Source organism: Drosophila melanogaster, chromosome 2L (genome assembly GCF_000001215.4).
Source record: "Drosophila melanogaster chromosome 2L".
Classification (NCBI taxonomy): Eukaryota; Metazoa; Arthropoda; class Insecta; order Diptera; family Drosophilidae; genus Drosophila; species Drosophila melanogaster.
This window is the reverse complement of record NT_033779.5, coordinates 4969003-4992793: the sequence shown is the minus strand read 5'-3', so window position 1 is coordinate 4992793 and position 23791 is coordinate 4969003. Positions and strand designations below refer to the sequence as shown.

Below are 23791 nucleotides of genomic sequence, written 5' to 3'. Positions count from 1 at the left end.
CCATTTTGTTTTTCTACCAAATAAATAAATAAATATTCCCATTACAGCCCCAAAAACTGGACAACTGATTGAAAAACGACACAAACATTTACATTTGAATATATTTGTAATATTTAATATGACTTCAATTTTTTATGTTTCATTTCGCCTAGCTACAGATTAAAACTTTCGTATAATGTATAACAATCAATAATCGTTTTAGTTTAATTTTAAACTTTATAGTACAAATACAAACACTTGCTCATGTAAAGTTTTTAATATGAAAATTTGTTATTTAAAATTTGTATACGCATCGCGTTACTGACTTGAGTTTTTGATTTATTTAACATGGTACATTTGATTTAAGTTTTTTTTTTTTAGTATTAGGCGTAAGTATAGGATGTCTGTATAACTTTTGATTATTGTATTTCATTGTGTATTTTGTTTTGATTAGTAAGTAGGTGGAGCAAAAAGATGATCGCGTCGAATGGAATGCATTTTTGAACGTGAATACAAATTTCAATAGCCCTCGGTTGAGTGAATCCATCCGAGAGAATACTATAAAGTTCGATATAATAAATTTTGCCAAATATTTGGTTAGCACACGATTACAACAGCAATGCATAGAGCTTCTAGAATTCAGTTTTGATATGATCATGAATCACAACAATATGTCCTATCCAATCTTAGTGGAATTGGTTTTAATATACAATATGTGGAGTAGGAGCAATATCAATGACACGGCTGGCTGTACATAGTTCGAGCTCTCTCTCTCTCTTTGATTATCTCTTGTAAAATAATTAACAATGATGGTTATCTAAAAGTCTGCGTCTAAAAAGGCTACGCAATAGATCAACATAAAATATTTCCAAAATTTAGAAAAATAAAGCATTCTTTGGAACAATAGCAAAAGCTTGTGGCAGCTTAAAACCGATAAAAACAATTAATAGTTATAGATCTGTTATAGTACGTATAGTTTCTTGTATAAGCAAGAATGACGAACGGCAACGTGAAAAGTGTCCGCTTTCGTAACGGCTCAGTCTTCTGCTAAACTCAAAATCAAATGGCGATGATGTTGAGAACGTCATGGTTTGGGGGCAACACTATCATCTATCATCTGACTATACGGCATACACTGGCTGGAGCTTAGGTCTAAGCGTTGTTGTTCTCGCCGCAGCATTGTATGCAGTCCATGCAGTTGTGCTACCTATTTCCATCACTCTTTCGACTCATATTCGATGAGGTCAGTTGTACCTATAAGAAAATAGTGCAGCTCATTAGAACATTGCAAGGAAGTTGATGTGGAAACTAAAGCAAGGCGTGTGAAAAGTTCAAAAGGCGTGCAGGCAGGGCTCTAGCGTGCTGGGCATTAACTGACCTTTGATCCTTGCATTATTATTTGTAGTGTTCTTAAGCTTAACGTGTTTTAACTTTACGCACAACAACAACAGCAAGAGGTGGTAAGGTGATCATAACAGTCAACAAAGTTAGAGACAGTGAAACTGGTGAGAAAGTCTTTTTAGGCAAAAAGAACTCCGACCCATTTAATTACCTGCAAGGAGCGGATGGTGTCCAGCAAAGCCTTCTTCTCCTCCAACAATATGCTTATATCGTCCTGGGCGGCTTTCAAATACGATCGCAGCACATCCGCCTCCTGTTTGGTCTTGTGCCTATAGAGAATTCCGACAATCATGAGTAAATGCATGAGATCAATACAACTATAAACGTTCACCTATAATTATCCGTGTTCACTTTGGAGTCCACAAGCTGGCGGCGCAGTTGATCGTTGTCTAGCTTCATCTGCTGCATCACCAGCTGCATGGACAACAGCTCCCGATCGCGTTCACGAGGTGCTCCAAATAAGGCACTGCCCAACGCCTGATGCTGTGCGTCACTCATGTTGGTATCTATTGGTTTAAACAGCATAATTATATTTGGCCATCAATTATTGGTTTCGTAAATAGTCGTATCCCACCTATAGGCTGAATGTTGAGCAATCCGCTCTGGTCACGCTCCAAACGCATGCGACCAATGCACAGATTTATGGGGATGGGACCCGGTGAGGTAATATTTACGGGTGGGCGGTCCTCAAGCAAGTTGATCCGCACATTTTCCAGATTTACCTATGACATTTACCAAGTAATAAGTATCTGAAAGAAATGCGTATGTGGGGACATCATCTTACGGTCAGTGGCATGGGCGGGGAAATGACCTCATCCTCGGCCAGATCACCCAGTCCAATTACGGTGCTCATGGACAGATCCATATTGATATCTTTCACACGAATCTCGGCGTGGTGAGTGATCCAGCTAAAATTGATTAAGAAGTTAAGAGCAATAAATAGATACTGCATAAATCACCTACCTCTGGATGCGTTTGCGATCGATGATGCCCTCAATTTCCTTTGGCATATTCAAAGTCTCCTCCAAGCGCATCCGGATGCACGGTGGAGCCTCTGGATTATATGGCGCCAGATTCCAAGCCTTGCAGCGTGCTCCGAACTTCGTCTAAGTGAAGGGGTTAGAAAGCATATCGTGCGTTAGATTTAAGTCTCATAAATCTGTGCTCGTGATCAGCTACTTTGGAATGGAAACAGCTAAGGAACAACATGCTAAGCTAGAGGCAACATCATGCAATGTGGGTTTTTTGATTGTGTGGGTTTCGATGGTGTTGATGTAGGTGTTATGGGAGAGATGGAAAATGGGTTTATTTTTGTTGAAGCAGCGGGTGTTTTTAGTTACTTAGTTAGTTTTACCAGTACAGTTGTTAGTCGTGTAGGACGCCAATGTTTTAGTCAGTGGGTGCTCTATTTTTTGTTCTACTGTACTTCTTTTGGCCGTATTTGCCTATGCAGTATGTGTACGCTTTCGAAAAAAAAACGTATATTTCTGAAGAAACCAATTCGTTGCAAATCATAAGTCATCAACAAAGCAATACCAATAACAATGAAATTATAAAATCAAATGGAATTCAGGTGGGGATCTAGGTATGTACTTATTGTGTGGGTAGGTCTAGAAAATAGTTGGAGATAGCTGTTCTCTAACCGGCATCATGCTCAAAAATAACATTCGAATGAGTAAACCATTTTCAAACAAGTTCCGCAAGAGCATCTCGATTGCTATGAGGGCAGAATGTTTGATCAACGTACTTTCAGAGGTATTCCCAGTGGCTACCAGCTATGAATGAACCCACGATAAACTCATAACTACTCAACTAGAGGCCAGTAACGCCAAAATGCGTTTGCGAGCAAGCCAAAAGTTCACTACGTTAAAAGGAAAAATGTCGCACCAAAAACCATTAAATTATGTTAATAAATAATAATTTGGGTAGTATATACAAAGCGCCAAAATAAAATACTTAATAATTAACTAATTTAAAAATTTCAAATTTTGTATATTCTATACCTTGTTTGCTTGACGCGCGATCTTTTTATTGTTGGAGTGTTGTTGGTTGTTGTAATTGTTGAAAGTTGTGTCATGTAAGGATTGTCATAAATTAATTTACAAGTGTTCGTTTCATGTTGATTATAAAGAGTTGAGCACAACAATTGATTTTGAGTTTGTTTTTGGTTTTGATTAGCACACATTGAGATTGATTTTGAGTAAATTTAACATTTGTTTTAAGAGAGAGAGAGAAAATATAATGAGAATATGATTTTATGATAAGTTATCTTACAGAAAGACTTCTTTGGCTTTAAATAAACATTTCGGGGGATTCCCCAACAGATTGAAAAATATATAAACTTCAAAAGTGATTTTACTGGAAAATGTTCAGATAAAATATATCGAAACATGCAAAAAGTTAAGCGCAAACATTGAATTGAGCAAAATCTTTAGAGGAACTAAAGAATCTCGATAGAATTAATGTCCGTTTTCGTATTTACAAATCGAACACAAAAAAAAAATGAATGACAAATAACTGAAAAGATTCCAGCAAAAGAAAAGGTAAACCCTCGATAAAGTCTACCTGCAACTCATCCCAGGGAATGGCTCCACATTCGTCACAGGAAACGGCGGCCACCTGCAAGCGAACAGAAGATTTGGGGCCCTCCTGCTGACGAATAAGCTCCACGGTGGTCAATCTGAATGTGGATAAGCAAATTGTTAACTGATGTGTAAAGTAATTCAATGCACTGAATCAACCTGAAGGTGGCCATGGACACCAGATCGCGTCGCCGCCAGGTGCTGCCTTCCGATGGCTCGGATGGGGAAGACATGTTTGTTTTGTAGCTACTCGGTTGCTCCTCATACACTTCACTGGCCACCTCCACGGGAGAAGCCTTCATATTGTCCGTGGTGAAGGGATTAAGTCGGAACATAACATCCATGCAATCCATGGTCTTGTCATCGCCAAGAACATTGGCAAAATTATCCGAATCGGAGCTAATGTCGCTCTGTATGGAGAAGGTATCACTGGCATCGTCATTGGGCGTGCCCGACTTGATGGCCGAGTCAATGGAAGTCATGAAGCTGGAGAAGCCCTTCTTCATGGACAGCAGACCAGAGTTGATCTCCTTGGTGAGACTGGGCACGGTGTCAGTTGCCCCCGATCGAGCAGCTGCACTCTTGGCACTCTTCGAGGCGGACGAGATCGATTGCGTTTGGGACTGGGATTGCGTGGATATACCCGTATCCGGACGAGATCCTTGGCTGGCCGTAGAAGACGCCATCGTGGGTGTACTCTGTATCTGAACATTATAGCTGCAACGAAAAGAGAAATTAGTTTAATGAACTGCGAATTGGACGAATTGATCGAATTGATCTTACCCATGCGTGTTAGGATTGGAAATGTGTATGCCATTGTCGAAGGGCGGTTCATTGGTCACCGGAGATGGTGTTTCCACGCTGCCGAAAGTATTGCTCTTTAGCTGGTCCAAAGGCGGTGGTGTTGGCCAGGTGATGTTGCCGCCTAGTTGGGATTTATTAGTGTTATTTGGAAATATTGATCACATATCAAGGATTACGATCACTTTACAATATTAGATATGCACTAAAATTGCTGCTTTGGTTAGTTACTTAGTACAAAAAGACATGCGAGATATTTATAAGGAGTGTTTATCCGATGCCATGTGGACGAAAGTCAAATGAGTAATGAATCATATGATTCCACTTCCAAATGGCTTCAGTGGAACATCACCTAAATGAAGTGTCAATGGTCCTAGGTGCCCAGCCTAAACGCATAACAATTGTTAAAGAAAAGATACAATTTGTAAGCGACAATTACAGCGGCAAGTGTTAACTGGTTCCTAGCAGGATTCTAGTAACTCTGGTGAGCTCAGTGATGGGGGGTGTTAGTATCTGGGTTGGGGCTAAAAGAACAACACGATATCGGTGGCAACTACGTGTGAGTTAGACATTAACTAGGGTCGTGTGATTGTGTTAGTTAGATCGAAGAGCTCACGGTATGGAGATCGTTCGGTAGTTAGTTTGTGAGTCACTTAACCATAAAACTAAAGAGAGTTGAAGAAGAGACAACAAAAGATATATAAATTCTTACTATTCATGTGTAAATCATCACCCAAACTAGCTGAATCGGGTACGACACTTTCAGCATCACCACCACTTGATTCCTTACCAGGTGTTGGCGATGGCATCACGAGCGTCACCTCGATCTGCGGCACAACGCACCCAAATATTATCGACTTTTGTTCATTTTGCTGGCGATCATACAAAATAATATTGATTAGAAATGGACTGCTGGATATGGTATAGCAAACAATCCAAACCTTTTGCAATATGCGCTCGGCGTCCAGGTTCAGGAAGGTAGACATTTCGTTCAATTCCTCAGCGAGGCGCAGCAGGAAGAGCAGCTGGTAGTGATCGATCTGCAGGCTGACCAGGTTAGAGATATGTGCAATGGCATGCACATCTGCCGTGCGATCTGGAGCAGGAGCCGGAGGCGAGGCACCCGAGGCGACGCCAGCTAGACGCACATCCTCGTCGCTCAGGAAGGGATTGCACGGCTGGAGTGGCGGCAGCGTGGGCAAAGGGGGCATCCCCATGCTCTCCATACTGCCCGCCGTCCCGCTCTTTCCCACATCCAGTTGTGCCTGGGCGGAGCCGGAGTGCAGCCACAGTGTGATTGGGACCGCGTCCACGAACGGAATGGATTTGTTGGGGCCCAGTGAGCGGGCGCCCAGGAAATCCACCCAGACTGGGTCCAGCTTAATGCACCACACATCCCGCGGCTCCAGCCACATGACATAACGGGATAGGTACTGCGTGGAGGCTGAACGGGGCAGTTGCTGACCCGTCGGCGAAACGGGTGACATCATGCTAACATCCGAGGCAGCCACATGCGACAGAATGCGATCCGTTACGATACACATATCGCCCTCCTTGGAGGGAAAACCGGAGCCAAACACCAGCGATCCCTCCTGCAGGGAGTGCAGGGCCTGGGCCAGATCCGCCCTTGAGCTGCCCATTTCCCGGATGTTGGTCAACGCGAACCGGGACACCTGTATCTGCATTGTCTTCGGCCGATCCTTTTGACTGGGCGCATCCAACGCCGCCTCCATGACGATGCGCGGCATAATCGCTTCCACCTTGACATCCATGTACATCAGATTTGGCTCCTGCTCAACATTGACGGCGGCCATCTGTGTGCCATTGGAGCCATTGGACGCAATCGAGCCGCGTGGCAGCTGCTGTTGCGGATGCAGAGTGCTCTGGGATCCCACGCTCGTGCGCAGCAAGCTCTCGTGCAGATTGAGGCCGAAGGAGTTGAGCCATAGTATTGAGCTAAGATCGAAATGTACCTGAATTGGATTCACATGCACAAAGACCTTGGATGGTGGCACTGCGAGCAAAAAGTAAAAGATCAGACCAGAACTAGTAGATTGGCAAGAAAGCAAAACTTACATGGGAAGACAAAGTCTCCGGGGTAGTAGAAGTAAGTATATTCCGCATGAATGATGGGCATCTCGGCGGGAAACGAGTACCGATCCTTGTCACCTGCAAATGGATTTGATTGTTAATAAGTCATTTACCCCATCAGTATTTGCTTAAATGCTGCATGACATCAGAAAAGTTAGAAGCTTTTGTGATATTCACCTGAGGATTTGGTCTTCCTTTTATGTTGCGCTACAAGGGCAACGACAACAAGAATACAACAACAAAAGCGTTTTACATGATTCATGGATGGATGAACAAGTCAGTAAAAAGCAGCGAGAGTAAAAAAAGGCCAAAATGTTACATTAGTTGGGGATGCTAAAGACCCACTTTTACCAACTGAGTTTTAAAATGAGGTATTCCTTTTTTTTACTTCAAGAGAAGATCTTCGACAAGCTCAGTTAATAAAATTTAAGCCTCTTGATTGGTTTTTGTGGGCTGTTATGTAGGCGTGTCTTGTAAGTTAGTAATATCTACTCCAATGCAAGATAAATCCATACCCGAAACAAATTCCTTGGGCATGGCCTTCTTTCCCGATGTAGTGACGCGGTACAAGGTGAAGTCCTCGATGCGCAGGATCACACAAGAGCTCATCAGCTTGGCCAGGTTCTCCAGAGTGCTTCGTTGCTGCGCTGCCTGCGAAAACTGGCTGTTCATAGAGGCGGTTCCGGAACCAGCCGATCCACCCGATCCCGCCGCCAATCCTGCTGCTGTCGGCGTGCTGCTGCCATTGGAAAAGCTGCCGGCACCATGTTGCGAGCCCAGCATGCTGGCACTGAGCATAATCGGTGAGGCGGGAGTGCTCCGTTCCAACGGCGCATGAGTGGCCGGTCGGTTTGGCTGGCTCAAGTTAAGTACGGCCTCACGGAAGGCATTCAGTGACTCCTTTAGCCAGAGAGCCGGCGCCACCGAAGCCTCCTTGTATTTGGCCCAATGCGAGCGATCCGATTTGGCCAGGTGATAGGGATAGTAGTCCACCTGAAAGGCGGTCACCGAGACCTGTAGGGCGCCGCCTTTGTCCAAGTCGGGGTAACTGGAGCGCCCGTCACCCTCGTCGTCGCACAAATGCAAATCGATACGCTGGCTAAAGAAGTGATACGATGTCTCGCGCACATCGAAGGCGTTGAACATGCGTTGCGCATTCGTCGTATGGGCGGATTCGGAAAGACGATTCTGCTGCTGCTCCACCTGGGCCTTGTACTCGGGCAGTGTCTGAAAACAATTGAAATAGTTAATTAATATAGAAATTAATAACCCGAAGTTATACTAAGCACGTTACTAAGAATTACCCTTCATTCATGACTAGACTAATCACCTGCATTTTGCGAGCTGCCTTCGTCTTCTGGGTGGCATGGGTGGCGGCCTTGATTAATCCGGACAGGGAGTCCACAAAATGCAGAGCCGCTTTTAGCTGCGAGTCAGTGAGCACCCACAACAGATCGTCCAGGATGAGGACCAGGCGGGAAGCGAGCAGCGAACAGTCGGACAGCCGTTTTCGGATCGTGATGCGGCACCTGGCGTGATTGGTGAGCAAGCGCAGGGGCGTCAGTGACTTGTCCTGCGTCGAGCTGGCCTCGATGCGCACCGTCTGCCAGGAGAGCTCCTTGAATATCAGTATGATGCCCTTTTGCGCATCCTTGAGTCGCGTCAGCCGCAGATCGGCATTCGCCCACTTGGGTGTCTTGGATTCCACGCGAATGCGCGACATCTGAACGGAGGCGGTGAAGGCGGCGCTCACGAAATTCACATTCACCGTGTTGACCACAATGGTTATGCCGTCGACCACCTTGTGGATGAAGCTGTATTTACCCTGTGGTACTTGTGGCAGCGCAGCAGAGGCGGCAGCGGTGGGAGATCCAGCTCCACCGGCTCCAGATCCTCCGCCTGCATCGCGAGTCGTTGGATTGCAGGTCTCGATGGTGATGCGCACTTCATCCAATGTCTGTGGTAGCAGGTAATTATTAACTATGATCTCTTTTTTTAATCGCCCAGTTCACGGGATTACTCACCAGCGTTATTGGGACGCTCTTCAACTTGGTCCAACTAATCCGGAAGGAGACATGGTTGCACCAGGCGGATGTGAGGCGCAGCCAGCTAGGTAGCTCCAGCAGCTCGGTGAGCACCCGTTCATCCAACTCCAGATTCGAGAGCTCGCCCTCGCCGCGGAAGGTGCTCAGATTAATTTTGTCCGAAGATAGGTTCTTCGTGTAGCTATAATTAAAGCAGGGAACCAAGATAAGTCGCCTGCTTGTCTGGGCAATTACATTTGCCTCGTCGCACATGTCACATTGCATTTGCCGTGGGGGGGTAGAAAGAAATGGGAGGTCTCGAGCTGGAAAGGGGTTCGGGACTGGGAGTGAACTGGGGTGAACTGTCGACGCCAGAAGGCTGCCACCCAATTGACCCACTTCCCGATAATGGCCGGGGCATAATTGAAATCGATATAAAGACATTGATTGGGTCTAAGTGGCGAAAAGTCCACGGGAGCGGAATTCCACAACTTCTTACTTAGGAACTTTTTGCTAAGCATTAAGTAGCCTCCATTCTTGGCAATTAGAAATGCCGAGCGAAATGCATGGCAAAATGTGATAACAGCCACGATGGGGGTTATAAAAAGATTTGCCCAAACTTTGCACCGCCCAGCATGGGCAACAAGTTAGCTTTGTTTGCATTTACACTTTGGGCCGTGTTGTGCTATAAACTTGGCTTGTTTGCAGCCTAATTGCGTGGAGCGAAACTGGCGAGTGGGGCACAAAAGCCAAGACAATGGCCATGTGTATACGGGCAAATATGCCCTTGTTTTGGCAGGTGGGCAGGACTTGACATATTAAGGTTCATTCGGGGAGGGTAAAAATATAAAAATAAATGATAACTGTGGGGCCGTCGATGTTACCACCACACTTGAGGGCCAATAAAGTGGCCTAATAAACTTTAATAAGCATGATTGTTAGCATAGATAAACATATTCATATGTTTAAAATATATAAAAAGGTATACAAGCAACATTAAAATATTTCAATGTTACGATTTACCAGTATTTCTAAGATTTGTAATAAAAATGAAAAAACAATATTGCACTGATATTAGTATAAAATATCTTCGAACACGAATTATCTTTTTAAAATTATTGATATAACTTTGATTTATTAAAATTAAAGTTCAATTCATTAAATTTAATTTTTGTCAATTCATTTTTTTCAGTGCCTGAGTAAAACCCTTCATAAGTCATTTGGGGAACCCCCTTGACGACCATTCAGCATAATTATAAGTAAGCAAATAAACATTTGATTTGGTTGTTTATGCGAAGCGGCGCCTTTTGGCCATAAAAGCCTCATTTTCACTTGGCTGAGTTAACGGGTAACCGTCGAATAAGCCATATTGCGGCGAGGAAAAGACGGAAAATTGAATTTCGCATGCAAATGCTGGAGAAAGAGGCTTGCGGAATTGGGAATCCAATATCGCAGAGACGCCAGAATACGAAAAAAATAAAAAACAAAGGAAAAAAAGTATAGGTTCGTTCGTTCGTATTGGCAATCCACTTGTTACTTTAAAAGGGGGCGAAGTGGGTGGATGGGCGGTGGGGCGAATTAGCATGGGGTCAGACGAACGGTAAACGATAAAGAACGCATAAAAGCGGGCCAGTGTACAGGTGGAATAACGGTACTGTGGGGTGGGTGGGAAGCTGTGAAAAATACAGACAGACACATACGCGAACACACAATCCAATTGAAATGCGAAAAAGTGTGAAAAATCAATTCCGTGTCCAAGTTCTCCACTTTGCAAGCTGTTTCCAGCCGACTGCAGTTTTTAATTGAGTTTCGTAATTGGATTTGCTAGCGCAGATTAACTTACATGGACAAGTGCTTGAGTAGTTGATTCTTTATCAGCGATACCATCTTGCGACGTCAGCAGCGGGCAACAATAATCAAAACAGAAAACAAATAAACAAATAAACAACTGGGCAACCGGGTTGAATAGTTCAACTTTTAATCCGCGCAACAAATCATTGATATTTCTTGTTGCAAGCAAATGGCACTGGGATCTTCAATTCACTTTCAATTTTTCTCACTGTTGCACTTGATTCGAATCTGATTGGAAAGAGACTGCTGGCTGGCGAATTGGCAACGAATTTCTTCGATTCGCGAAGCTCATATATTCGCGGTCATTACGTGGGTGGGATGTCTTCCGACGGCGGATTAGTCATATTTTGGGAACCCTTCGATACCGAATCTTATCTCGATTTTCGCCCAAGAGACGCAAAAGTCTTTTCTTTTGCTGCTGCTGACTCGACCAGTGCTGCACAACGACTGGCGCAAGCAGTGTTGGCAGCCACTCCATTTGGAGCAGTGCAGGTTGCAGTCAGAAGGTGACGCAAGTGATGGTTCAAATAAAATTTAGATTGCGATACATGTTTTGGTTGTTACTTTGATGATATTAATTTGAAATATAAATTATATAAGTAGGCTTTGATTGTAAGTTTTCTAAATTTATTGTGTTTTGATTGTTGTTGTGTGAATATCGTTGTTTCGCTTAATTGCATTGTAGGTTTAATGAGAACATATAAATCTGCTTTAGATCTGTGTGCATGTACTTGGCGCGCGACGTTACCCAACACAGGCTGCTAACAATTTTTCCCACAGCTGTGCGGACGCATTTATCTGTCCCTGGAAAATCGCACTGTTCGGTCGTTTGCTCGCTATTTCCGAAACTCGCCATTTAACTATCAAGAAACAACCTCCAGAGCAACGTCATGTCCACTACCGAGGCGCCGGATGCGCTGGTGGAGCAGGTCCGCGAGGTGACCGCTTGCTCCATGGACGAGGCCAAATATTACTTGTCTGCCTGTGCCAACGATGTGTCCGCCGCAGTGGCTCTGTTTTTCGAACAGGCAGCCTCCACATCCACGCCATCGGGCTCCAGTGCCGGTGCTGCGGCTGAATCGCTACCCGTTTTGGACGACGAGGATGAGGTAAGGGCGCCAATTGCCCCGGTCCGTGAGCAATTGATCCTGCCCGAGGACGACAATTTTTTTGCGTCGGGGAGCAGTAGCCGGCTGTCGCGTGTGACGCAGCGCGTCAAGGTTCATCCCCTGCGGGACTTTGCCCGCGAGGGCGCTCTAATGGAGGAGCAGCTGCAGGCCACTGGCGTCTATGCCGATCCCAATCGAATCCGTCGCGGACGGGCCGCCCAGATGGTGGTGGCCGGTCAGGCCATGGCACTTAACAGACGGTCCACAACGGACACGGCAACCAGCACATCCCGCCTCGGAGACCTATTCCGCCCGCCAACGGACATACTCTACTCCGGATCACTAACCGCTGCCAGGGAGTTTGCCACCAAGCGTCAGCGCTGGTTGCTGGTCAACGTGCAGGACGAAAACTTTCAGTCGCAGACTTTGAACCGCGATGTCTGGTCGGACAAGGAGCTTAAGAAACTGATACGTCGCCAGTTCACCTTCTGGCAGGTGGACAACGACACCTCGGAAGGACGCCGCTTTGTGGCCTTCTACCACTGCGCCACCCTGCCTTACATATGCGTGATCGATCCCCGTACTGGTGAGGAAGTGTGGCGCAGCGCAGAGCCGAAGCTGGAGAATATTCTTCCCGATTTGAGGCAGTTCTTGAAGGAGCACCGTGACTTTATTCAGGAGGATGCACCAGGCACCTCGAAGCGTTCGGCCACGTACATCGATGATGACGAGGTGCCCGATCCGGAGGCCTCGTGCTCCTCGACAGCCAGTTCGAAGGAAATGCCCAAGAAACGTGCCAAGGTTCTGGAGCTAACCGAAGAGGAGCAGCTTGAGTTGGCCATCAAGAATTCCATAAACGAGAACGGTGGTGGCGGAGGCGAAGGCAACCAGAAAAACGATAGTCCCGATGGAGCCAGCGATAATGAGAGCCTTGAGGAGTTCGATGATGAGGAGCTCAAGGGTGTGGCCGCCGCCTCTTTCGAGAATCACTTGGGCGAGGCCAAGACTGAATTGACTGCCCTTAAACTGCGCCTGCTCAACGCCGCCGGAACAGATGAGATGGTCCAGCTGCGCTGGCCCTCGGACACCAAACTGCAAACTTTGCGGCTGTACATCAGCCAGACGCACAAGCACATCCCTCAGGACGGCTACAAGCTCATTTGCGCCTTCCCGCGAAAATTCCTGGAGGCGGAGCATAACGATAGCTCCCTGAAGGAACTCGGCCTGCATCCATCGGCAAATCTGCATCTCACAAACGCGGACGATCAGTAGAAGTTTTCATGTGCATCTTATATTTATTTGCAAATTTTGTCATCCCAAGAAAACCATTATCGTCCCAAAAAAAAAAAAAAACTTTCCATTTGAATTACATTTTTGTCCTAAAAATAAGTTATGTTGAATAAATCAACTAGAAATGCTATTGTCAAGGCTTTTAGACACCACATGCGTTTTCTTCTCTGTGTTACAATTTAATTCACCAACTTATTTAAGTTACCTTAATTATATATGTATGTATTTTTAATTCCAGCTTTTTGAATATTTTTGAGTAATAACCACCCTGTCTTTTATTTCGCGCCCAAGCTAAGCAGAAAACAGCTGATTTGGCCGCATGCTTTAGTCTTGCAAATGGCGTTGAATACTGCGGCCAATTGTTTAAATTGAGGGCGACAATTTAATCTGTACCGTCATGTCGAAACCAATTACCTTTGTCACCGGCAACGCCAAGAAGCTGGAAGAGTTGGTTGCCATCCTGGGACCCAGTTTCCCGCGCACCATTGTGTCAAAGAAGATTGATCTTCCGGAATTGCAAGGTGAATAACAGCCATCATCTGAATGATGTAGTACTAAAACTACGTATGTTTAATGTCAGGCGACATCGACGAGATTGCCATCAAGAAGTGCAAGGAGGCAGCGCGTCAGGTGAATGGACCCGTGCTGGTGGAGGACACTAGTCTGTGCTTCAATGCGCTGGAGGGCTTGCCGGGTCCGTACATCAAATGGTTCCTGGAGAAGCTGCAGCCGGAGGGGTTACACCGTCTGCTCCATGGTTGGGAGAACAAAAGCGCTCAGGCTATTTGCACCTTTGGCTACTGCGACGGTGTGGATGCCGAGCCTCTAATCTTTAAGGGCATCACCGAGGGCGTTATCGTCGAACCTCGCGGCCCCCGGGACTTTGGATGGTGAGTCACTTGCGTAAGAAGTCTGATAAAATGGCTCTTGCTTATTAAATTCTCTATCATTGCCGCAGGGATCCGGTTTTCCAGCCCAGTGGCTACGATAAGACCTACGCCGAACTGCCCAAGTCCGAGAAGAACACCATTTCCCATCGCTACCGCGCTTTAGCTCTACTGCGGCAGCACTTCGAGAAACAGGACAAGTTAATAAACTAGGACTCAATTTAATTTAATTATTCAATTCAATTATTTAAACATCGCATATTTGTTCTACATTGTCGAGAAGTTGTTGCAACCTATGTTTCGAGTTCAAATCTCTCTATGTATATCTGTTTCTACTTTTGTTACTTCTATCCGCACTGCTTAGTCATCCTTCTTGGTCTTCGGCTTCTTGGCCTTTGAATCCTTCACCTTGACGCCAGCGGGTTTGTTCCAGTAGTAGATCAGCTGGCCCAGAATAACCGAATTGGCAAAGGTAGAGGCAATGAAAGTGAGGATGATCATAAAGTCACCAGTCTCCTGGATGGAGGTGAAGATGCGGGCCACCGATCCTGCAAACATCATGATCACAGTGGCGGCTGACAACTGACCAGTGGATCCAGCCTGGTAGTTGGTATACGCCTGAGACAGCTTGCCCACCAGCAGGATGGGAATGTTGCAGCTCTGGATGGTGAACAGCACCGACATGGGCGTTAGCCCCGAATTGAGAACATACATCAGCACGACATATCCCACTAGAAAGAGTCCCGACTGCGCCTTGCGCCCGTTGAAGAACAAGACCAAGACGGCGATTGTGACGGTCTGGATGGCCAGGAAGGTACTGTCGCCCCAGGCACTAAACGGATAGCCATGCATAAAGTTGTACGACAGGTGGAAGGAGATGGCCAGCAAGTCCAACACTACGCCCACAATGTTGATGCCCTCGCCAGACTTGCTGTTAAGGATCTTCAGCACTTGTGGTACTTTGACCAGCACGGAACCTGCGATAATTGCCAATCCCAAGCCCTTGCTCAGCAAAGCCTTGAAGCACGGAACTACGAGAAATGTTAATTGATACTTAATAGGCACATACCTTTTTGAATTAGCAGCCACTCACCATCTAAAAAGTTGTGATAGAGGAAGTAGTTATCATAGCACTTCTCGCTCATAAGGAACAGAGCACCCTGCCTGATAAGATCCGTCATTTTTGTGCTGCGAACAATTGACTTCTGTTTATCTCGGAGGTCGTGGTCGTACTTAATTAGTAAGCGGCGCTGGTTTCACTATGCACCGGTGTTATCAAGCTGGCCGGCCGGTCGCTCCGAGAATGAAATTGAAAGCCGCCGTTTACGCACACGTAATGCGGGTTCCGCCGAAGAAGATATTGATGCCCGGTGGCGAATCGGCTTGGGAGTGGAGGAGGAATGATAAGATAGGTGGTTGTGCCAACGTTATGTTATTTTCGTCCGGCTTTCGCTGAAAGGTATGCGCTAAAAATCGCTACGTGGGTTTTCCTGCTACTCAACACTGCCACAAAGTGGAACAAAATCGAAAAAAAGTGCAACATTGGCAGTAAAGTAAATAAAGTGTTATTCAACCAGATTTGGTTTTAATTTTAAATTTGCGCTGAATTCTTATTTAAAATGTTATTCCATACATAATTTGTTTTTTGTGATAAAATATTTACTTTTTGCTTATTGAAAATAATTTAGGCTGTCTTAAATAGATTGCCCCACTGTCCCGTACAAGTGCTTCGATTGCGATGTATCGATAACCAATCGATTATTTATTCACCTCTACCTGAGTGCTGTAGACAAAAGTTTGTTTATTATCCGGGCTGCGTCGGCGTGAAAATTAAAACTAGCGTCAGTAAATGCTAAATACCCGGCTAATTGCTATGTCGACTTCCGATGGGGCCCCGGAAACCAAGAAGCAACGTCCTGAAAGCAGCAGCAACGGCAGCAAGGACCAAAACGGAACGGAAGCCGGCGCCGAAGGCGACTCCCGTGATAAAGTGGCGCTGATAACAGGCATAACGGGCCAGGTGTGTAATTGATGAATTAGTCACGGCTGTTTCAGGGGCATCTCCTTCATTCCGTGCTTACGTGTTCAAAGTGCTCGATTCTTACTTGTTCCCTATCGCCCAGGATGGCTCCTATTTGGCAGAGTTTCTGCTCAAGAAGGACTACGAGGTGCACGGCATTATTCGGCGGGCCAGCACCTTCAACACCACCCGCATTGAGCATCTATATGCCGATCCAAAGGCGCACAAAGGTGGGCGTATGAAGCTCCACTATGGCGACATGACGGACAGCAGCAGCCTGGTGAAGATCATCAATATGGTGAAGCCCACGGAGATTTACAATTTGGCAGCACAATCCCATGTCAAGGTCTCCTTCGATCTCAGTGAGTACACGGCCGAGGTGGACGCCGTGGGCACGTTGCGCATTCTGGACGCCATCCGCACTTGTGGCATGGAAAAGAACGTGAGGTTTTACCAAGCCTCCACTTCGGAGCTATATGGTAAAGTGGTGGAGACGCCACAGAACGAACAGACGCCCTTCTATCCCAGGTCGCCATATGGTAAGGCAGCAGCTTCGATAATGTATGCTAAAAGTAATACTTAATCCCACCTAACTTTAGCCTGCGCTAAGATGTACGGCTTTTGGATCGTCATCAACTACCGGGAAGCCTACAACATGTACGCCTGTAATGGAATCCTCTTCAACCATGAAAGTCCACGACGTGGCGAGAACTTTGTGACTAGAAAAATCACCCGTAGCGTGGCCAAGATTTATCACAAGCAAATGGAGTATTTTGAACTGGGCAATCTCGACTCAAAGCGCGACTGGGGACATGCCAGCGACTACGTGGAGGCCATGTGGATGATGCTGCAGCGGGAGTCTCCTTCCGACTACGTCATAGCTACAGGCGAAACGCACAGTGTGCGCGAATTCGTGGAAGCCGCGTTCAAGCATATTGATCGAGAGATAACGTGGAAGGGCAAGGGTGTGGACGAGGTGGGAGTGGAGAACGGCACGGGTATTGTGCGCGTCCGCATAAATCCAAAGTATTTTCGGCCGACGGAGGTCGATCTGCTGCAAGGCGACGCGTCCAAAGCCAATCGAGAGCTAAACTGGACGCCTAAAGTTACCTTCGTGGAATTGGTTAGCGACATGATGAAGGCTGACATCGAATTAATGAGGAAAAATCCAATCGCTTAAGGCCTACCTGGCTTCCAGCTCGGACTGGGATCATTTACGGCACAAAGCTCTCTGCCCGCTTGCGGAGCTATACACTAACCATAGTCTAAGCGTAAAGTGATCAGCGTAGTTGATTTGTCAATGTATTTCTGTATTCTCGTGGGGATTTGCAATCATTCCTTTTTCTACTTTGCCGCGTACGTTCATGTTCAGTGTGTGATTCTACTTGTTTTTATACAGTACCAGATGTAACGAATATTTGAAATAAAGACGTTCGAGTAACAACGTTTTAATACCTTCAAATTGTAACGAAATGTTTCCGAAGTTATGTTTATTCGTTCGAGGCTAAACACATAAATCAAAAACAAACGCGGACAGCTTTTCTAGGTTTCTTTCTTGCCGAAAGGATTGATTTTAGACAGCCAACTGGAAGAGGGGGAGGATTCCCTGGAATAAATCATTGGTTAGGAAATTCATTACAGAAGTATTTGTGACTTACAGCTTTGTAAGCGCTTCGATATCCGAATCCTTGTGTTCGACCGACGATTCTGCTGCTAATGCATCCGGCTTCTCCAGCTTTCCCGCTTCGCTGATCCCCGCCTGGCGCAGCTGCTCGATAAGCTTTCCGCGGAACTCCAACTTATGCGGCACCACCTTTTCCGCTTCGCGCAGCTGCTTTTGCAGCTTGCGTATGGCCTCCAAATAGGTATGGCCGTACCAATCGATTTCCTCGGGCGTATATGGTTCCAGATAGCGGCGGTATTCCTTAAGCACTTCCTGTTGGCGTTCGGGCTCGTCGGCGAGGGCTGGAACACCGTTCTGCAGGGCCTGAAGCACCTCTCGCTTGAGTTTCAGAGCCAAAGCGGAGCGAAGATCGCAGGCACGATTCTTGAGGAGGTAGTGATCAAAGCCATGACATTCATGGATCTGCTCCAGCGTGCGTTCCGTCACCACCACGGACATGTAGCAGTCCAGCACATGACTATGGACCACCGAACGCCTAAGATTTGGTACCCAAAAGTGCGGCACGCGACGCTTTGTTTGCTCGCGTTTCTGAAAGCCCTTGATCACGGCCTCGCCACCCCAGATGCCACGGTGCGATTCCGGCGTATCGATCAATGGCAGCGGGATGTTCTGCACCGGCTTGATGGCGTGCGTCACCTCATCTCGTTCCCACTGCTGCTCCTTGGGGATATAATGGACCGCAGCCGGGGTCGTCAGCTTCCACTCGCGCCAGAACTTCCTGTACGCCTCGGGCAGCTGGGCTCCCAGACCCTTGTCAAAGCGACCCGGACGCTTCCATCCGTTTAATAGCTTTACGCCCTGCAGAAGGTTTAAACGCTTTGTTATTCCATGGGGTTTACGAAAGTTAACGCAGCTATTGCGTCACAGAAACGCGGCGCACTACCAGTTTCCTCTTTATTTTTGAGGCAATCACATACCTGTGGCGTGGCGTGTGCCATTTTTTAAGGAACGAACTAGCAGTTTACTGTTATTATTCACTATTAAAACTATAGTGGCAGTTTAAACTTGGCTATTAAACTATATTTTCCCTGATTTTGGCTAGGCCAACGGCGCTCTTCCTCTTCCTGTTTGGAAAAAACAGCTGTTCGTATGTGAATGGCTGGCAGCCAGGGTTGCCAGGTTTGAAAAGTATTTCGGAGACAGAGCTTCGTTCAATTTAGTTTTGTGAAATTTAGAAATGCTCGGCAAAAAATTGAGTTTCGAAGTAGTTCAACTTATTTATTATAATCAATATATGAAACAGTGCGCCAAGCCATACTCCGGCATAAGTACCATTCACGAGTAGCAAGAAATAAATTTATGCTGTCGGCAATTAAAATCGAAAAGCGGCTTACTTTCGCTATCAGAATGTAACATGTAAGTTACTAATGTATTAACAATTAAATATCCTTGAAAGAAACGCGATTTATTTTGACTACGTATAAAGCTTTTAGCAAATGCAATTAATTTTTTGGAAATTCTCACGCGGTTAGCCCAGCCTTGTTCAACCTGGCCTTAATCGTGTTTATCTTGAGCGGCAACAGCTGGAGCATTTCACGCACAACACCAATCTCGCCCTGCAGCGTCTCGGCCGCCTCCTTGTGCAGCTGGCAACCAGCATCGAATCTCTGGTAGTAGGTGTGGCAACTAGTTAGGTGCTCCAGCTGCTGGAGCGGATGGCCACTGATCAGCTTGTAGTAGATGCGACCGATGTGGAAGTGGGCGTAGAGCATGTGGCGTTGCTCCTCCACGTCCATGTTGGGTCGCCATTCCTCGCTGGGCGGTTTGACCAGATAGGATTTGACATAGCTCTCAAAGTGCTTGATGGCCTTCATACAGCTCTGATTGACCTTCTTGATGTCCTCCGGCGCTGGCGTGCTAGTGGCCCGAATGATGTCGAGACGGACATCCATCACGGCAGCATGAGCTGTGCCGGCTCCATACCAGCATTCTCGGCATATCTTCATGTAAAAGATGGGGTCAAGCAGATCCAAAAGATCTTCCAGATACTTGGCGCGACGCTTTTGCATCTTGGCCTGGTTTTCTGGATTCTCCTCGAAGAAGGCAATGTGCTCATACGCTTCGGCGTAATCCTGCATTATCTTTGAATACTCAGTAGCTTCGTTCTCGGCCTTGTAATAGTCCTTGGCTATGTCGAGCCACTCGTTCACAAAATGAAACACCAACTTGGCATCGTCGAAGGTCAGGCAGTATTCACAACTAATACGATTTTCACACGCGGTGAGGTCAAGTCCAGGAAACCGGGACTGTTCCGCCTCGACCAGCCGCATATTGCGCAGAACGATCTCCAGGTTCTTGGCATCCTCGTCATCTTCGTCCCGCATCAGCCGAAGCTTGGATGTGTTCATTAAATACAATCCATATTTGGCCCAACAGCGTGCCACATCGGCGTAGCGATGTTTAAAGGTCTCCGACACGTCCTGGCGCTGCTTCTCGCTCATCTCCGGCTCCAGCATGTGCACCTCATATTCGGCCATGATGAGCGTAGCAGCGGCCAGGTGATGACGGGCCTCCTCGAAGCGCTTCTCTCCAATATAGAACTGTGACAAGGTGGCGGTGTTCAGTGCGAAATCAATGGGATCGTATGTTTTTGACTCAAGCTGTCGATGGAGGGTGCGATGGCAGCACTTGGCCGACTTTTCCGGCTCACCCAAATGCCCGTACATTTGCGCCATGTAAAATGAGACTAGCGTGTACAGGGATTCCAGTTCCTTGGGACCAGCTTCGTGAGATTGTTGTCCCTCCTCCGGAGGATTGAACACATCTTGAATGGCCAGGGGCTTCAGACCACTGGCTTTGAAGTCCTCGTAGATTTTTTCTGCCTCCAGGAGAATTTCCAGTCCCTTATTGTACTCTTCCTTGGAGGCCAGCACAATGCTAAGCTCGTTGATTGCCCCAATGAATGGAATGATGCCCTCAGGGCACTCCTTAAACGGCGTGACTAGTTCCAGACAACGATTGAGCATCTTTTCGCCCTCTGCCTGCTCCTCTGTGTAGATGTAGATCCTGCCTAGATCCCGGCAAACGAAGGCCAACAGAGAGTGATAGCAGCGATCGTCCTGACCACCGTCCTCCTCGCTGGCCTGCACAGATACCAGTTGGTCGTCCAGCTGCTTCTTCAAGACAATTAGCACATCGCGCGCTTTATAATGGGAGCGGAATGGATCCGTGGGCGGATCATTGCGGCTCTCCTCCTCCACCAGACGGTTGGCCTTCTCGTATAGCTCCTTGAAGTCGCTTAGGATCTCCTTTGGAATGACCATGTTGGCTGAGCACCCACGGTGCAGGCAAAAGCTATCCTGAATTCGGCAAAGCCTTTTTATTTACTATATTTTTTCTCTATGAGTGTGTAGTGTGGCCGTATTGTGACTGCTTAAACTTTACCTGAGACCCAAACCATGAAAGAATATTTTATTTAAAATCTCAAACTAAATTAATTTGAACTATGTACAAGTAAGGTATTTTCAAAAAGTACATAACACAACCATAAACGCCTCTAATATAAACTTGAAGGCATAAAATGTTTATATAAACAAAACAGCTTAGTGTGACCGTTGCGCAGCAACCTCTATGTCGCAACCCTGGAATTAATTGCTGGTATTATAACGTATTCGATTACAGTCACACCGCATCGACTTTCAGATTTTTTTCGCGTCGCAAATTTTTGGAATATACCAAAATATTTACCACCATCAGCTATTAAAGACTGCTTTTGGCGCTCATCTTTCAAAGAATACTTTTCCACAAATCAGACAAGCTTCATCCGAAAGCGGGCACAATGCTGAAGGGTTACAAGACGGATGAGGACAAGAAGGTGAAGCGACTGTACCACCAACGCTATCGCACAGAGTGGGAGAAATATCCGGAGCTCTCCAGCTGGCTGGCGTCTAGTAATGACGGTTACTCGGCGCACTGCAAGATCTGCGACATCAATGTCCTCGCCAGACTAGCGTCCATCAAGCAGCACCTCGCAACGCGGAAACACCAGGAAAGTTTCAAGTACCACAACATTCTTGCCAAGGTGGGATTGGGTTTGTGCATAAGCAATAGGAATGACCCGTGTCCATTATTGATTCAAATATTTTGCGATCCAAACTAAATTTCAAACACGATTTTTGTGTGAGTTTTCGCCATACTTTTCGTTAACTATTCCATTGACTACTTCTTGTGCAATGGTTAACCAAACCAGTAGCTCCCTCTATGCGATGCACAACTTATCGCTCCAAAAAAAAAATTCTCATCTCATTACTAATTTACATAAAATTAACAACTCCGTATTTATACCTACAGAATATGATTAAGGGTGAACTTGTCAAAGATGAGCATGACCCAGACTTGGAGGCCTCCATAATTTCACCCAAAGCAAAGCCCAAAGCCAAATCAAAGACCTATCCAAGGCAAAAGCCAAGGAGCAAAATGCAGCCAAAGATCAAGAACGACACGAAGGTGGAGAGCATGGAGGAGGAGACGGAGGAGGACGAAATCGCCTCGAACGACTCAATCCTGGATGATTTACTCAGAACAGATCAGCCCTATCAAGAGCAAGAATTTGAGGTTGAGAACGAGTTCCTCGAAGTACAACAGAATGAAACAGATCTCCAGGACCAAGAGGTGGTCTACGAGGAAGAGATGATACAGCTCAAGCCGGAAGATACGGAGATTAATAACGAATACCAAGTCGACGCGATGACGGAAGACACCATTATTAGTGAATTTGACTTGTTTGGCAAGAGTTTGGCTCTGCAGCTGAACAACATGGACCTGGAGGACGCACTAATGTGCCAGGAGCGTCTGCAGGTGGTCCTAACGGAATTTCGCCTGAAGGTGCTCAAGCGCAAGAGAGAGCAAGCACGATCTTCGTAGGCTTACAATTTATATCAAGCTGTCTTATGTACATAATATAATTTCTTTAACAACTAAATAAATAACTATTCTGCCTCAATTTCGTCAATTAGCGCCCGGCACTTTCTCTTCAATACCTTGACCGCCTCCAGGAAGATGACATCGGGCTTCAGTGCGCCGACTGATTCCACGGAGAAAATGTAGTGATCTCGGATACGGGCCAAAGTCACAGCGTCGTTTAGCTGGGGATAGCGATACACATTTCGGCTGCACGTGTCGTAGCGTGCATCCTTTACATAGGCAGTTTCATTCTCGTCAATGCCAATTACTCCTGGTGAGAAACAGTTCTGTAATAGGTACGCATCCTTACCGGTCACCTCGCGGTTCAGCTTAATCATGGGCAGCAGTCGGTAGGTGGCCGTGGCCACCGGCGAGAATTTCGCGTGATCCCGTCCAAGTCCCTTAACCGCCACCAGGCGCAGATCCAACTCGTGACCCGGACGCAATTGGGCAATCAGTATGTCATCGTGAATGCAGTTCACAGCACTCTCGCTGTATATCTGCGCCTGCTTTCCTTTGGGCAGCCACTTCAGATGACCCGAGTACACTTTGTGGTTTTTGTAAATGTCATCGAAGTTGGACTGATCTTTTCCAGCATCCCGTCGCCGCGAGCACTTCACCTTCAGCTCAAATTCAAGCGTATCCTGCTCGGTCCCCGCCTCAGTGCTTTCCTCGGTGCGGTATGCGAATAGACGGGGATCAGCCCGCAACGGAAGTAGACCCATTCGATGGGCAAGTACCTCGTCCTGGATGATCGAGGTGTTGTTGTATATGTACACCTTTTCGATGGCCATGCTGGGCACATCGCTGAGCATCAGGCGACGGAAGGCATTTGCAATGGCGGGATACACGCCAATCAGATCGAACTCCAGGCCGTCTTCGTCGTTTCTAGAAGTGAACACCAATTGTTAATCGACTCGTAAGATTCTAATTTCTATTGAGATTTACCTGACGATTTTGATGTGCAGCTTTTCCTTGAAAGCCTGAACGGAAAATACATCGTCCGCCAGTCCATAGTCCTGCGGATCCTGCTTCACCCGATACTCCTCCATGTACAGAAGCGGCTCCTTGCGATTTTTGCTTGCCATTTGCCCCGGTGTTTTTATTAAATAATTTAACAAAATTGAACCGCACGTGTTGGAATCAATAAGACCGCCTTCTAATACCAAA

General features: G+C 46.5%; 9 protein-coding genes across 19 annotated transcripts, besides 1 other annotated feature; 4 read left to right on the top strand and 5 right to left on the bottom strand.

The window, feature by feature from the left end:
• Window positions 1–91: 91 nt before the first annotated feature.
• CG34126 (uncharacterized protein) lies at window positions 92–11180 on the bottom strand. 5 transcript variants are annotated; one of them, NM_001273138.1, is made up of 18 exons: window positions 10722–11180; window positions 8879–9080; window positions 8185–8811; window positions 7370–8081; window positions 6840–6932; window positions 5705–6777; window positions 5476–5635; window positions 4746–4887; window positions 4122–4679; window positions 3946–4060; window positions 3384–3404; window positions 2344–2486; window positions 2165–2288; window positions 1955–2102; window positions 1712–1886; window positions 1532–1649; window positions 1358–1409; window positions 359–1233 (listed from the first exon to the last, which is right to left on the bottom strand). In NM_001273138.1, exons 1-18 carry the CDS (start codon window positions 10763–10765, stop codon window positions 1196–1198), a joined length of 4545 nt encoding a protein of 1514 aa, NP_001260067.1. In that variant the 5' UTR covers window positions 10766–11180; the 3' UTR covers window positions 359–1195. The 5 variants fall into 5 exon arrangements, with proteins under 5 accessions (NP_001260066.1, NP_001260065.1, NP_001260067.1 ...); NM_001273137.1 differs by lacking the exon at window positions 1358–1409 and having other exon boundaries at window positions 92–1233; NM_001273136.1 differs by lacking the exon at window positions 1358–1409 and having other exon boundaries at window positions 92–1233; window positions 5554–5635.
• A 21-nt stretch (window positions 11181–11201) lies between these two features.
• Window positions 11202–13281, top strand: CG8892 (uncharacterized protein). 4 transcript variants are annotated; one of them, NM_164608.3, is made up of 2 exons: window positions 11202–11341; window positions 11415–13281. In NM_164608.3, the coding sequence occupies exon 2, from the start codon at window positions 11620–11622 to the stop codon at window positions 13108–13110; it is 1491 nt and encodes a 496-aa protein (NP_723036.1). In that variant the 5' UTR covers window positions 11202–11341; window positions 11415–11619; the 3' UTR covers window positions 13111–13281. The 4 variants fall into 4 exon arrangements, with proteins under 4 accessions (NP_723036.1, NP_608891.1, NP_001260064.1 ...); NM_135047.4 differs by having other exon boundaries at window positions 11207–11410; window positions 11510–13257; NM_001273135.1 differs by having other exon boundaries at window positions 11207–13281.
• A 133-nt stretch (window positions 13282–13414) lies between these two features.
• On the top strand, window positions 13415–14310 carry CG8891 (uncharacterized protein). Its single transcript, NM_135046.5, has 3 exons — window positions 13415–13649; window positions 13709–14018; window positions 14087–14310. Exons 1-3 carry the CDS (start codon window positions 13526–13528, stop codon window positions 14226–14228), a joined length of 576 nt encoding a protein of 191 aa, NP_608890.1. The 5' UTR covers window positions 13415–13525; the 3' UTR covers window positions 14229–14310.
• Window positions 14227–15482, bottom strand: CG3792 (uncharacterized protein). The gene is made up of 2 exons (NM_135045.3): window positions 15109–15482; window positions 14227–15046 (listed from the first exon to the last, which is right to left on the bottom strand). Exons 1-2 carry the CDS (start codon window positions 15194–15196, stop codon window positions 14376–14378), a joined length of 759 nt encoding a protein of 252 aa, NP_608889.1. The 5' UTR covers window positions 15197–15482; the 3' UTR covers window positions 14227–14375.
• Window positions 15483–15770: 288 nt separating this feature from the next.
• Gmd (GDP-mannose 4,6-dehydratase) lies at window positions 15771–17494 on the top strand. Its single transcript, NM_135044.4, has 3 exons — window positions 15771–16035; window positions 16139–16574; window positions 16635–17494. The coding sequence occupies exons 1-3, from the start codon at window positions 15865–15867 to the stop codon at window positions 17213–17215; spliced, it is 1188 nt and encodes a 395-aa protein (NP_608888.2). The 5' UTR covers window positions 15771–15864; the 3' UTR covers window positions 17216–17494.
• mRpL28 (mitochondrial ribosomal protein L28) lies at window positions 17478–18818 on the bottom strand. Of its 2 annotated transcripts, none has more exons than NM_001273134.1 (3): window positions 18637–18818; window positions 17694–18517; window positions 17478–17641 (listed from the first exon to the last, which is right to left on the bottom strand). In NM_001273134.1, exons 1-3 carry the CDS (start codon window positions 18655–18657, stop codon window positions 17578–17580), a joined length of 909 nt encoding a protein of 302 aa, NP_001260063.1. In that variant the 5' UTR covers window positions 18658–18818; the 3' UTR covers window positions 17478–17577. The 2 variants fall into 2 exon arrangements, with proteins under 2 accessions (NP_001260063.1, NP_608887.1); NM_135043.4 differs by having other exon boundaries at window positions 17510–17641.
• Window positions 18819–18868: 50 nt separating this feature from the next.
• Window positions 18869–19075: a mobile genetic element.
• On the top strand, window positions 18873–22659 carry l(2)05714 (lethal (2) 05714). 3 transcript variants are annotated; one of them, NM_001273133.2, is given in 3 exon segments: window positions 18873–19075; window positions 21472–21707; window positions 22010–22659. In NM_001273133.2, coding segments are annotated over 2 exon segments (783 nt in total). In that variant the 5' UTR covers window positions 18873–19075; window positions 21472–21497; the 3' UTR covers window positions 22583–22659.
• CG14043 (uncharacterized protein) lies at window positions 19107–21092 on the bottom strand. Its single transcript, NM_135042.3, has one exon. The coding sequence runs from the start codon at window positions 20980–20982 to the stop codon at window positions 19180–19182; it is 1803 nt and encodes a 600-aa protein (NP_608886.1). The 5' UTR covers window positions 20983–21092; the 3' UTR covers window positions 19107–19179.
• Window positions 22578–23790, bottom strand: Polr1C (RNA polymerase I and III subunit C). The gene is made up of 2 exons (NM_135041.3): window positions 23570–23790; window positions 22578–23509 (listed from the first exon to the last, which is right to left on the bottom strand). The coding sequence occupies exons 1-2, from the start codon at window positions 23707–23709 to the stop codon at window positions 22648–22650; spliced, it is 1002 nt and encodes a 333-aa protein (NP_608885.1). The 5' UTR covers window positions 23710–23790; the 3' UTR covers window positions 22578–22647.
• Between the last annotated feature and the right edge of the window lies 1 nt (window position 23791).

Coding starts and splice junctions, on each gene's coding strand:
- CG34126 (NM_001273138.1), bottom strand. CDS start 10,765: ATGGTATCGCTGATAAAGAATCAACTACTCAAGCACTTGTCCAT. Junction 6,933..7,369: donor GCCCAAGGAATTTGTTTCGG/GTATGGATTTAT, acceptor ATCCATTTGCAG/GTGACAAGGATCGGTACTCG. Junction 2,103..2,164: donor CCCCGCCCATGCCACTGACC/GTAAGATGATGT, acceptor TAAATGTCATAG/GTAAATCTGGAAAATGTGCG.
- CG8892 (NM_164608.3), top strand. CDS start 11,620: ATGTCCACTACCGAGGCGCCGGATGCGCTGGTGGAGCAGGTCCGCGAG.
- CG8891 (NM_135046.5), top strand. CDS start 13,526: ATGTCGAAACCAATTACCTTTGTCACCGGCAACGCCAAGAAGCTGGAA. Junction 13,650..13,708: donor TGATCTTCCGGAATTGCAAG/GTGAATAACAGC, acceptor GTTTAATGTCAG/GCGACATCGACGAGATTGCC. Junction 14,019..14,086: donor GGCCCCCGGGACTTTGGATG/GTGAGTCACTTG, acceptor TCATTGCCGCAG/GGATCCGGTTTTCCAGCCCA.
- CG3792 (NM_135045.3), bottom strand. CDS start 15,196: ATGACGGATCTTATCAGGCAGGGTGCTCTGTTCCTTATGAGCGAGAAG. Junction 15,047..15,108: donor CTATCACAACTTTTTAGATG/GTGAGTGGCTGC, acceptor CATTTCTCGTAG/TTCCGTGCTTCAAGGCTTTG.
- Gmd (NM_135044.4), top strand. CDS start 15,865: ATGCTAAATACCCGGCTAATTGCTATGTCGACTTCCGATGGGGCCCCG. Junction 16,036..16,138: donor TAACAGGCATAACGGGCCAG/GTGTGTAATTGA, acceptor CCTATCGCCCAG/GATGGCTCCTATTTGGCAGA. Junction 16,575..16,634: donor CTATCCCAGGTCGCCATATG/GTAAGGCAGCAG, acceptor ACCTAACTTTAG/CCTGCGCTAAGATGTACGGC.
- mRpL28 (NM_001273134.1), bottom strand. CDS start 18,657: ATGGCACACGCCACGCCACAG. Junction 18,518..18,636: donor TGGCACACGCCACGCCACAG/GTATGTGATTGC, acceptor AACCTTCTGCAG/GGCGTAAAGCTATTAAACGG. Junction 17,642..17,693: donor ATCGAAGCGCTTACAAAGCT/GTAAGTCACAAA, acceptor GATTTATTCCAG/GGAATCCTCCCCCTCTTCCA.
- CG14043 (NM_135042.3), bottom strand. CDS start 20,982: ATGGTCATTCCAAAGGAGATCCTAAGCGACTTCAAGGAGCTATACGAG.
- Polr1C (NM_135041.3), bottom strand. CDS start 23,709: ATGGCAAGCAAAAATCGCAAGGAGCCGCTTCTGTACATGGAGGAGTAT. Junction 23,510..23,569: donor CTGCACATCAAAATCGTCAG/GTAAATCTCAAT, acceptor GTTCACTTCTAG/AAACGACGAAGACGGCCTGG.